This window comes from Phoca vitulina, unplaced genomic scaffold (assembly GCF_004348235.1).
Source record: "Phoca vitulina isolate PV1807 unplaced genomic scaffold, GSC_HSeal_1.0 scaffold1, whole genome shotgun sequence".
NCBI classification, from domain to species: Eukaryota; Metazoa; Chordata; class Mammalia; order Carnivora; family Phocidae; genus Phoca; species Phoca vitulina.
In genome coordinates, this window is record NW_022589704.1 from 19388216 (window position 1) to 19400928 (window position 12713).

The window sequence follows — 12713 nt, forward strand, 5'->3', positions numbered from 1 at the left end:
GTGTATGTGGACAGAGAAAGGTATAGATGCTTCCTCCGAGCAGCAGTGTATTTGCAGTGCACGGCTTTCATAAGCTCGAGGAATAAAAATCACTTTATTAGTGAAGGAGCATAGCTACATGTTATGCATAACTTGATTTTCTCATCAGATGCTCCTGTTATTACATATTCAAAGATGGTTTATTTAGAAAATAATTACATGCCCATTAATTGAGGCTCTTTGGTGTTGTGCCGATGGAGTTAGAGCTGCAGGCTCTTCCTTCCAGAAGGGCTCACTCTATTCCCGGGAACTGGGGGGGAGCTTATCAAGGGAGGTGGGGCTGAAAGAGCCACCCGGGGTGGGGGTGGGGTGGGCAAGTGCTCTGGCCCTGCCCTGAGGAAGCCATGTGGCCTCAGGCTGGTCACTCGACTTTTCTGGACCTCACAGAAGTGGAGAAAGTATTCTCGGAGGCCCCTTCCAGCTGCAGACAATGAAGCGTTCTTTTTTCTGGAGTGGTGTTCTTCCCAGTGCCAAGCGCACAGTTTTGTACAGAAGGGTCCTCATGAGCCCGCAGATTCTCAGGGCGCAGTTTCTGCCACAGAGACCCCAGTCTGACCTCTTGGTCCTGAACTCGCTGGCTCTGGAGTTTTGTTTGCCTGTGAGGGCTGTGCCCACCCGGGGCCTCCTGATAAGTGGGGCTTGGGACCTAGGCTGGGCTACACGAGACTGACCAGAGTCTGAAATAAAACCCTCCTTTTGCAGAGGTTTTCAGAATGACGTTTGAGGCACAAGGTCAGGGACAAGTATCTCACTGTTCCTCTGCAGTGTTCAGAGGAAGTGCAGTGGGCTGGCTTCGATCCCGGCCCCGCCACTTGCTAGCTGCGAGACCTTAGGCAAGTAGCTTCACATCTCTGTGCCTCAGTTTCCCCACCTACCTAGAGTGTCGTTCGGTTTTAAATGAGCTAATAGACGCATACACTTAGAATAGCGTCTCTCACACAGTCAGGGCTTAAGAAATGTTAGCTCTTACTGTCTGATGGCATGTTTTCAGAGCCACGAAGCAAGCCAGAGCAGAAGTAGAGACCGGGTTCTCCCGGTCCCCCATCAAGGGCTCTCCATCCTGGGAATCCTTCAGGGCAGGGTGTGCGGGGCCAGGAGAATCAGGAGAGTGATGCGAAGGCCCGAGAACAATCAGGGCCCTCCCCTGCAGGCGGGATGCACACGGTCAGAGCGTGGGCTCTGGAGCCAGCCTGTCTGGATACCACTTATTAGCTGTGTGCTCAGGCGAGTTGCTTAGCCTCTCTGTGCCTTCCTTGTGTACAGTTCCTCGACTTCAACAGTTTCACTTGAGATTCAGTGTGATTCTGTAAGGCGTGAATGGCAGGGACGAAGGTTCCAGTTTCCGGCCATGGTGAAGGGGACCCACAAAGGGGAAGGGGCCTGCCCAAGGCCCACGTAGCTTCTGGGTTCAGTGGTCCTAGACAGGGAAGGGTAGGCGCTGGGAGGGTGTTGGAGCTCTGGGTTGGGGGGGGGTTGGGGGCCGGCAGCCCAGGGGTAGCGGCTGGTGTCAGGGAAGTGCTGTGTGTGATGGAGACACCGTCCAGCCACTGGGCCACGCAGGCATCCACCCACCTGCTGCCCGTCCATCCATCTCACGGACGATTATGGGGTGCCTACTTTCTTCAAGAAGCTTGCAGGTCTTGGGCTAATGATTACAGTAAGGTGGGTGTTGCCAAGACGGAAGCTGTGGGGGCAGGTAAGGGGGGACCTCACCTGGACTGGAGGAGGGGGAGGTATTAGGAGAGGTATACTTCAATGCAGGGGTGAAGCTGAGAGCTCAGAAGTCCAAGTGCAGCAGCTAAGGGTAACTGTGGATGGACAGGACTGGGGAAACTGCCAGGAGGTGGCCTTTGGGCAGAGGGGCGCCGAGGATGGGACGGTCAGGGCCTCTGGCACACTGTCAGTGACATGGGAGTGCAGTGGCTAGGGACTTGGGACCCTGCCTCAGACAGACTTGGATTTGAATCTCTGTTCCATCCTGCCCTCCCTGTGTGTCCAGAGCAGGCTCCTCGGGCTCCTTGTCACTGTGAGGGGTCAGTGAGGGAATCTGGGCTAGCCCCTCGCCGTGGCACCGGCCCATGCATGGGGCTCAGCCTGTCCCATCTCTGAGTCCTGCCACCCCAGGAGATGACTCACTTTAGGGCACAAAAAGGGACCTGCGACTGGCTGCTCAGGCATGTGGGGACGTGGTCTATGAAGTTGCTGAGCAGGGGAGAGAGAAGCAAGCTGAAGGGGGAGATGATCCAGCTCCAGAAACAGTCTGGGGCTGAGTCCTGGGCTCCCAAGCCCCCGTGTTCTCTGTCACAGGGCAGGAGCTCAGTCAGTGCGACCCCCTGCCCTCCTCCCTCCGTGGAGAAGCGGGGCTACTCGGAGTCAGAGAGTTTCATCTCAGCTAGCACCTGTGGCTGGTGAAGGGGGTGACCCGTGTCCTCTCCCCAAGGGCAGGCCAGTGCGCGTGGGGTACAACCACACGTGGGGAAACTGATGCCAGACAGCAAATCCACTCAGTTTGCTCCTTCAGACTTGTTTAGGGATCACACCGGTCCAGGGCACGGGGACATGGAACAGAAGGCCCGGCGGACACGTGCCCCCAGTGTGCTAGTCTAGTGCACACAGGAGTGACAGATGACGTGAAATGCCTGGGGGCTGCTCACCCGGGCCAGGCATTGTCTCAGAACAACTTGTGGGAGGTGACTATTACCAGCCCATTTAACCGATTAGTAAAGTGAAGCAGATGGGGCTAATCCACTTGCCTGGGGCCACCTCGCTAGCAAGGAAGGAGCAGGAGCTCCCGATGGCATAGAGGGCTCCAATGGGGCACCAGGAAAGTGCAACCAGGGGAGGAGGGGGTGCCTGGGGGTGGGGGGCGCTCAGCCCAAACGGAATCCTGAGGAAGTAAGCAGACAAATCCAAACTGAGGGACCTCCTGCAAAACAGCCCAGAGTCTTCAAAAAAGGGAAATCAAAAGGTGGAGTAGTGTGTCTAGATGAAAGATGAAGGGAACTCAGCAAGGAAATGTAATGCAGGGTCCTGGTGGATCCTGAGTCCCGGAGCAAAACAAAACCGAAGACCCAGCTACGATGGATGTTAATGGGGCCAAAGGGGAAATTCGAATATGAACGAAATCTTAGAGAACGGTACTGCGCTGATGCCGGATTCCCTGCGTGTGATCATCACGGTAGGCTTTCTGTAGGGCTTTCTGTAGGGCCAGAGGCGGAGAAACAGCGCAGGCAAAAGCAGCACAACATTAGCAAACGGTGAATCACGGTGATCGGAACATGCATGCTCATCTTTTCCAGCGCTTTCAAACCCTTCAGAATAAAAAAAGAAGACAGCGGTGGGGAGTCTGAATCTAAGACAGTGTTGTGCGGGGGGAGGGTATCTGGGAAAATCTCCCTGAGGGGCTGGGGTTTGAATGTGGCCCTCGAGGACCTATAGGAGCTTGGCAGGCTGAGAGGGGAGGAAGGGCATTCTGGGAAGGGGGAACAGCAGAGCAGAGGCTCAGAGGTGGACGCAGGGCAGCGAGCTGGGGAGCGGGGTGTGGGGTTTGAGATGGCAAGGTGGGCTGGGTATGGACTGAGGCTGCTTCCCCTGCTGGCTTGAGGGAGTGCACGTTTTGTCTTGGATGCATGGGTAGGCATGGAAGCATTTTGGGGTGAGTGGGGGTGTCAGTGACCCCATAGAGCTGTGCTCTTTAGAGGCTGCATTGAGGCTGTGTGGGGGAGGCGGGGCCCAGTGTCAGGGGCCCAGGAGGCTGTGGCAATAGCTGTGCGTAGAAGTGACAAGGCTTTCCATAGGGCAGAGGCCTCGGAATCAAAAAGCGCAGGAGGGCTGAGAGTGTTCGGGAAGCAAAATTCAAAGTCTGGCAGCTAGTTGGACTGGAGGGTGGAGGGCTGGGAGGAGTTGGGGGTGACTCAGAGTTTTCCACTCGGGCGACCAAGAACACCATCAGGCCATTAGCTGGCTAGCAGGTTGGGGGGGTGGCAGAGGTTAAGGAACTTTGGTGTGTATGTGAAGGGAGGTGGGGCTGGGGGAAGCTTGCACTGGAGGTGACTGGGTCTCCCACATGCCAGCCTGTGGCTCCTTGGGGAGTCCGAGTCTTCCCCACAGAAGTGACAGGTGATACCAACCATCCTGGTGTCTCCACCCAAGAAGACAAGGCGTGGCGGTGTGGATGGCCAGGAGGCGGGGAGAGGGCTTGCTGACTCTCCAGGGCCTGCTTTTTGGTGACTTTCTTCCCCAAGGCTCACTGGCCCGCAGACTTCTGCCCTCTGGCCACATCATCCGGGGCTCCTAGTGTGGGCACAGGGAGCCGAGTGGGAACAGGGCTGGGGGGAGTTTCTTGTGGAGGGGTCTGGAGGCCTGAGCTGGAGGACCCCTAGGGCTGTCAGTCCCCTTTCGCTCCCCACCCCCACCACACTCAGCCCCCATGGGGCAGGGAGGGACCAACAAACAGCATTTCCCCCCCCCAGGGCCCAGGACTCCCGCCAAAGCTGTCCCCGCCAGATGTGCCACGCCCCTCTGGCTGGAACTATCTGGCAGGCAGGCTTGGCTGAATGGAGGGTGGGAAGGAGAGGATCCCCCTGAGGCCCAGGAAAGCCCTCTGATGCTGGGTGGGTGGGCTTGTCACAGGGCTCGGGCTCTGGGCTTGGAGGGTGGGGAGGAATGACTTCCCGGCTAGGACCCCTTCCCTTCTCTGGACTCTGGCTCTCGAGGGAGGAGGGTGTTGGAGACACCAGGCAGATCCCGCTGTGGCTGTGCCTCCTCGCGCCCCGCCCCCCCCCCCCCGGGGCCCCCAGGTCCTCCAGGAGCTAATCCAGCTAGGAAGAGTGGGGGAGTGCTTTGTGAGGCTGTCTGGCACTTGTCAGGAAAAATGATGAGCATTGTCATAACAAGTGGTTACCCCTGAGCAGAGCTTTGCATTCATGGGCTTGTTCATATTCTCCGCCCATATCTGCAGAGTAACCCTGGGTGAGGGCAGTGTAGGTTCTAGACCCCCAGGTTTCTTCTTCTGGAATTTAACCTATGGTTGGTCGATGGGAAACTCTTGTACCCCCTTGCGTCTAATCATGCATCCTTGTGGCTTCTGCCCCCTGAGTTTTGTTTTGCATTCAATTACTTCATAGATCATGTCTGGTCCATTCTTACAATGATAGCCCCTCAAGATATTTGAAGATCTAAGGCTCACCCACCCTAGACTTTCTCCTCCTGCAAACTGGGACCTTCAGACCTCTGTGGGTGACTCTTTCAACAACATTGCCAGATACCCGTGTTATAGCCGGGCAAGCCTATGTTGCAGAGGAGGTCACAGCCTAGGGCCACTTTCCTGGGGGTGCTGGCCTCCTCGCTCCCACGTGGGTCCCCCAGCCTCTCTTGGAGGGGTGATATCTCATTAGGCACCCCCCTCTGTAACCGTGAGCATGTCCCACCCCCCAGTTCCTCCAGCCCCCTCATCTCAAACTGGCCCATCGGTTCCCCTGCTCTTTCTATACTCAGACTATCTTGTCCAAACCCATCATTTTCATTTGGGGACTGTGAGGCCCAGAGAAGGCCATTGGTGTTCTCAGGGTCACCAGCCTAGAGAGCTGGTCTCTAGACTCCCATCCCAATGCTCCTTCAGCCAGAGAGCCAGAATGAGGTGGGGGGAAGGGCAGGGCCTTGGCCCATAAGCTGCTTACAGAGGCCATGAGTGAGGCCAGAGAATGTATCTGAAATCCTGTTCCTGCTCCCCACGCCCGTGCGGGGAGAGAGTTTGTAAACTCACATTTATGAGTTTGGGCAGGCAGGGCAGGCAAGCCCAGGGCCCAGGGGAGAAGCCTGGGCGTTTGCTTGTCAGCCTAGAAGGCTCTGCCTGCTCCCCATCTGTTCACTGGGCAGCCAGGAGCCTCTTTTGGGAGATTCCGCTGTTCCAACTATACTTTGGGGAGAAGGCCACCTTCCGTGGGCTTTGGGTGAAGAGCTGGATTTGGGGTATAGACGGAGAAGTCTAGGGGATAAGCTGGAATGGGAAGCTCAGCTTGACTCCACAGGGTGGGAGAGGCAGGCTTGGGGAGTGGCTGGAGTAGGCCTGAAAAGTTTGGGCTTTAGGGCTTCCTGCCTGCCTCCCCACACAGGCCTTAAATTGAACCCCAAGTCCCCTTCCTGCACCTCCCCCCAGCCCAGGGCTGGGCTGCTGCAGTTGACTTTGGGCTGGGTCCCCTCCCTGGAATGTCTATGACAGAGATTATCTGGAAGGCTGCCTGCCAGGGGCTGAGAAGGGCAAACAGGGGAGGTGAGACTTCAGAATGGAGGGGGCTCACCTGCCTCTCCTGGTAGGCTGGGGGACACTGAGTGAGGTCTAGTGCAGGATAGTGCCCTGCCCTGGCCCTGCCCTGGACCCTGCCCCGGACCCTGCCCCGGCCCTGGCCCGGGCCCTGCCCCCACCCTCAGTGGAAGCTGGAAGCACAGCTCCTAGAACACAACACTGGACTAGCAGGACCCAGGCCCTGCTGCCTGGTTTAGCCACCAGGGGGCAGTGCTGGGCTCCCGGCTCAACGGCCGTCTGCTCTCTCCACCTCTGCCCTGGGCTTTTGTCTCTGCTCTGTCCTGCCTCCCTGTCATCTCTGTCTGCCTGTCTCTTTGAATTTTGAGCCAGTCTCAGACTTCAGAAATGTTGCAAATACAGTGCAAAGAACTTGTTTTCCTGAGCTGTTTGCGAGCGAGTTGCTGACACAGTGCCCTACCACCCCTACATGCTTTCCTAATTTTCCTACGAGAACTTTCTCCTACCTAACCCAACCCAGCCATCAAAGTCAGGGACCTGACATTGACACATGGCTACCGTCTTGTCCTCAGACCCCACTGAGGTGCAGCCAGTTGTCCCGATGATGTCCTTTATGGACACGGGAAGAATCCAGTTCCAAGTCAGCCCCTGCATTTGACTGTTGTATCTCTTTAGACTCCATTGGTCTGGAAATCTCAGTCTTTCCTTGACTTCTGTGACCTTGTCACTTTTGATGATCACAAGCCATTTAATTAGTAGACTGTGCCTTGATTTGGGTTGGTCTGATGTTTCCTCATGATTAGATTCAGCTTGTGTCTCTTTGGCAGGAACATGGCAGACATGGTGTCCTGTTCTCCAAGCATCCCCTCTGTGGTGCACGATTTCCATTCATCGCATTACTGGTCGTGTTTGCTTTGATCCCTTGATTAACGAGTAGTCTGCCAGGCAAAGTTACTTTTTTCCCTTTTGTAATTTAGAAGCGTGGCATGGCGAGGTGCTTTGAGATTTGTGAATCTTCTCTTTCTCATCACACTTTGAATTTTTTCACTTAGTTCACATATTGGCCTGGACTAATTTAAGCCACTACTATCATTCTGTATTATGATGCTCAAATCTGCCCAGGTTTAGCCTTTGGAGGCCCATTCGAGCTGGCGCCTCTGTCCTTTTGTCTGTCTGCCCCTTTGATTCTCTGGTTGCCTTTATAGTCTCTGTGTTTCTGTCTAATTTCGCTTATTCTCTGTGTGTGCTGGTTCGTCTCTGCCTTTATTTGCCTCTGCCTTATCTGGGTCTTCTTTTCTTCCTCTCTGACTGTTGCTTTTCTCCCTCTTTCTCTGTCTCTCTGTCTTTATCTGTGTCTGTCTCTCTGATTCTTTCTGTTTCTGTCTCTCTCTCCCTCTCTATCTCTTTGCCTCTTTGTCTCTCTGGCTTTCTGTCTCTCTCTCATTCTGTCGGTTTTTCTCTCTGTGTCTCTTGTGGTTCAGCCTCTCTCTGCCCCAGACCACTGCAGTGTCTTCCGAGAGGAGTCCTGGACAGGCTGGGTTTGTGGGAGGCTGCCTCCCTTCCTCCTCTGAACACACAAGTCGCCCCTTCCAGCCCCTGTCCCAGAGGCTCTGGAGCAGGGTCCAAGGAGGGACACTTGGAAGAGAAGAACCCTCCCCCGGAACGGCAGGGTCTGTCATCAGCTGTGTCTCTGTGTGTGGCTATGTGTGTAGAGGGGGTCAGGAAGCTCTGTGCCTGGGAGAGGGAGAGAGCGAGGGAGCGGCCAATGTCTGCACTCTGCTGGCCCCTGCCGCCGAAGCCGGGAAATGAATCGGGTTGGACGCCACGGTGAGGTGCCTTGGAGAGGCGTGGTGCCTTCGAGCAGGGACAGCTTCCTGGGGCGTCCTCCAAACGGGGAGCGCCCCCAGCCTGTGCCTGGGCTGAGGGCCGCAGATGGGAGGAGGGGGTCCTAAGCCATGTGGGGGCAGGGCTTTGCGGCTTAGAGTGCGTTCCTATACGTGGTTACCAAGGACAGACTGTCGGGGCTTGAGGGTGTGGGGCCCAACCTCGCGCTGTCCAGAGTGGGAAACCGAGGCCTGTGGTAGCGGTGGGCGGTGACTGGCCCAGGGGCTCACGGCCGGTCAGACCCAGAGAAGGCTTGGACTGCCTGCCCGCCTCTCATCTCATGTGTGTGGTGGGCTAGTTTTATTTATTATTTATTTATTTATTTATTTTTATTTTAAAAAAATTTTTTAAAAGATTTTATTTGTTTGACAGAGAGAGACACAACGAGAGAGGGAACACAAGCAGGGGGAACAGCAGAGGGAGAGGGAGAAGCAGGCTCCCCGCTGAGCAGGGAGCCCGATGCGGGGCTCGAACCCAGGACCCTGGGATCATGACCTGAGCTGAAGGCAGACGCTTAACGACTGAGCCACCCAGGCGCCCCATAGTTTTAAAAAGGAGATTTAACAGAGCAATATTTTCATAATGCAAAGTGATGGCATTGTAAATAAATAAATATTTATTTATAAATACTAATATTTATATTAATAAATAAAATAAAAATAAAATGGCAGAAGGCTTCTGGGCTGGGGCTGGAGGTGGTAGCGAGGGGGTGAGGGGGAATGGGGGGCACGTGGGTAAAAAGGCTAAGGACTATCACCAGTAGAACGGATAAAGGAAGCAGCTACTTTCACACGTGGGCTACCACACGCAGCGAAAAGAAAGAGCAGCTCTCCGGGCAGCCGTGTGGATGAATCCCACGGATGAACCCCGGGCGACAGAAGCCGGACGCAGGGGTACGGCCTGCTCAGTGAAATTTCAGACTCTGGCAAGACGAATCTTTGCTGATAGAAGTCACAATAGTATTGGGGCGCCTGGGTGACTCAGTTGGTTAAGTGTTTGACTTTTTTTTTTAAAGAGATTTTATTTATTTATTTGAGAGAGAGAGAGAGCACAGAGGGAGAATGAGAGGGAGGAGCAGACTCCCTGCTCAGCAGAGAGCCCGATGTGGGGCTCGATCCCAGGACCCCGAGATCATGACCTGAGCTGAAGGCAGATGCTTAACCGACGAGCCACCCAGGCGCCCCGTGTCTAACTCTTGATTTCGGCCCAGGGATTGAGATTGAGCCCCGCATCGAGCTCTGTGCTCAGCGCGGTCTGCTTGGGATTCTCTCTCTCTCTTTCTCTCCCTTTGCCCCTCCCCCTCTCGAAACCCCCATAAATAAAATAAATAAATAAAATCTTAAAAAAAAAAAGAAGTCACAATAGTATTTACCTTAGGGGGATATTGACTGGGATGGCCATGGGAGAGCCCTCTGGGGTGTGGTGACATGGTGTATGTTTGTAAAATTGTTATTGAGTAAGCCATTTAAAATCAGTGTCCCAGTGTGCTGACCCACCTAAGTGTCGGAGTCTGGGTCACACTCAGCTCTCTTTCCTGGGGCACCTCCTCCCAGAAATGGGGGCTCAGGCCTGTCACCCCTGAAGGGGCTCTCACCTCTCGTTTTCCCCAGTCCTGGCCCACTTCTCCCCGAGTCCCCCCAGCTCCTTCCCCAGCCTTCTGCCCAGGCCTGATCACTGTGCCTCTCCCCCCACAGCCAGAGGATCTGGAGGCCCCCAAGACTCACCACTTCAAGGTGAAGACCTTCAAGAAGGTGAAGCCCTGTGGTATCTGCCGTCAGGTCATCACCCGGGAGGGTTGCACCTGCAAAGGTGAGTAGCTGGTCAGGCTACGGGAGATGGGGAGCACGTCATGGTGGGAAGGAGGTGGCCTGGGACCTGGGCAGATGTCCTTGGGGTCCTGGCCTGGGGCCAGGTTCTCACGTGGGGGTTGATGCTGAGCACACCAGATGGCAAGCTCGTGGGTGTGTATGGATGGTACATGATGACAGGTCGTGGGTGGCATGGAGATGGCATGTAGCTTGTGTGTGGATGATATGAAGAAGGCATGCGGATGGCATGTGGAAGGTGTACGGCTAGTGGTTTGTGGTGTGTGGATGGTCTGTGGTTGGCATGTACTGAGTGTGTGCGTGGCGTGTGGAGGCTGCATGAGTGGGGCGTGCTGGCCTGTGGATGTCATGTAGTTGGCATGTGGATGGGGCGTGTGGAAGGTGAGTGGGTGCTGTGTGGCGGTCATGTGGGTGACACGTGGAGGTCCTGGGATTGGCATGTGGAGGGCACGCGGAAGGTGTGTGGGTGGCGTGTGACTGGCACTGGGAAAGACACCACATTTAGGGGTGAGTTTAAGAGGCCCCAGGTCAGACTGGAGGGAGGGCCTGGCGGCTGCTGGGCTTTTTCAATCACTATTCTCGTGTGCTTCTCACCCGGCCTGGGGTTCGGCTGTCCCTGCTGCCAGAGAAGTCGGTGTCTTGGCCCAGGTCACACAGTAAAATCAGCAGGAGGCCCCTGCGCCTAATCTTGGTGGCTGACATCATCCTGCCACCCAGCTGTCCCACCAGATGCCTTCCTCTCCCCCGCCACGTCCCGTCAATCGCCAGGGCCCCCCAATATAGTTTGAGTCCCTGAGCTTCTCCACAGCCTATTCAGGCTGCTGGCTTCTCTCGCCTGGAGGGCTGACTGTAGATCCTTTTCCTCCTGACCCACCCCCTCCGATCCACTGTCTCACCAGCTCCCAGCGGGACTCCATGCACACCTAGTTCGGCCGTTCCCTGGGTACAGCCTTGCGAGTGCCCCTGCCCTCAAGACAGAGCACCGCCCCCTTCCTGTGGCTGTGAGGCCCGGCCTCCACCCCTTGCCAGCTCTCTGACCCATCTACCCCTGTCCCCCAAGTCCATACTCAGCCCGGCTGCACCCGGCTCGGCTCTCGAGTAGGCCAAGTGTGTCAAACATGCCAAAGGGGCCGGGCTCTCTGTTGCCCTGGGCCTTGACTCACGTGGCTCTACCTGGACTTCGCTCTCCTCCCCTCTCCCCTGCCGAAGTCTCAGTGGGTGTGGGAAGGCAGCCTAGGGAGTAATCATCAAAGCACTTCGTATCAAAGCACTCACATGGCTCTCCTGCAGTGCTCACAGCATGGGGGGGGCGGCCTGTGTCACCCTCGCTTTACAGAGGAGGAAAGGAGGAAACTGGGGCGCAGAGTCGTTAAGACTCTTGCTAAGGCACACAGCTGGCTGGGTCCCAGCGGGGCTGTCAGGGGGTGTGCTCTCTGGGGGAGGGAAGTCTTCCTAGACAAGGACTTTCAGCGGCATGATGGAGTGGGGAGTGGGTGTGGATGGGAGCGTGTGAGTGTGTCGAATGTGCGTGTGGAGGATATTCTAGGCACGTCCTGCTCTGGACAAAGGGTAGAGGTTAATTGTCCTTCACTGAAGAGCTGGGATACCCAGACGGAGTTTAGGCGGCCAACAGGGACTTCTGCAGTACCCATATCCGCCACATGGTGTCACGCTCCTCCCAAGAGGTCTGGCTGGGACAGGTGGTGGGTCAGGGTGAGAGCTGGGAGGAGTCAGGCCCGAATTGCTGGGCGCGGGGTCACCGCCCCACCTGACCCCGCCCCATGAACCTGCTGAAGTTAGCCCCTGAGCCTCCCCCCAGTGCCTCCCCTCCTTCCCCAGTGTGCCTTCCCTTGACCCCAGTAACCACCAGAGGCAGCACAGGGGTGGGATAGAAGGAAGTCCCAGCACTCACTGTGTGACCTTGGGCACATCTTTGGCCGCATGTTCTGTGATGGTCTGTGGTCCTGGGTTCCCCAGTTGACCTGGCTTGAGGGCCTGGGTTGAGGAGGGGATGTGACCTCCTGGGAATGGAAGGCTCCCAAGGTGAGACACGGGTTTTCCCTGGTTGGGAGCCTGGCCCTGCCGGTGTGAACCAGAGTGGAGGTCATGTGGCCAGTGGGCTGTTGGGCTGGTTTGGCAGCTCTGAATGAGTTACTGAGAAGTGGGAAGAAAGCCAGGACTGAAGTCCAAAGGCACCACTAGGTGTCAGGACTGGGCCATGGAAGGGCTGGGGCGGGTGGAGGGGGGCAGCAAGGGAGGATTGAAGACTCCCAGCTCTACAGGCTATGCTGTGCCTTCTCAGCAAGGTCGTCGGGGTCACCAGGCCTGAGGTCAGGGTTGGGGCCACTGGGCTTACTGGTGGGAGATGCAGCAATGAGCCAACTCTCTGTGCTTTGGAACCAGGAGGTGGCACGAGATGGATAGATGCCCTTATCCATCCATCCATCCATCCATCCAGGGCCACCAGGTATGGGTTGTTGCTCCCTGGTGAAGGGGGTGATTGTGGACTAAAATCCAGGTCATGTTTTGTTCGCCAAGCCCAGGGTTTGCTGTGCTCTCTGGTTCCTTTAACGGGCTTCGAGTCTGGGGTTACAGCATGGATACCCTCTGGATTTGTGGCTGGGGGGTAGGGGGGCAGGGTGTATGGAACAGCAAGGCTGTGAATTCAGTCTCCACGGGGCTTGCAGTGCTGAGGGAATTCC

The 12713-nt window shown here is 56.2% G+C and overlaps 1 protein-coding gene across 5 annotated transcripts in view; it reads left to right on the plus strand.

The window, feature by feature from the left end:
* The window catches only part of TNS1 (tensin 1), a 201539-nt gene that overhangs the window by 9969 nt on the left and 178857 nt on the right, over window positions 1–12713 (plus strand). For all 5 annotated transcript variants that reach the window (XM_032402452.1, XM_032402457.1, XM_032402469.1 and 2 more), the window contains exon 2: window positions 9880–9994. In XM_032402452.1, coding sequence (XP_032258343.1) covers window positions 9880–9994 — 115 coding nt within the window. The remainder of the gene's footprint in view (window positions 1–9879; window positions 9995–12713) is intronic.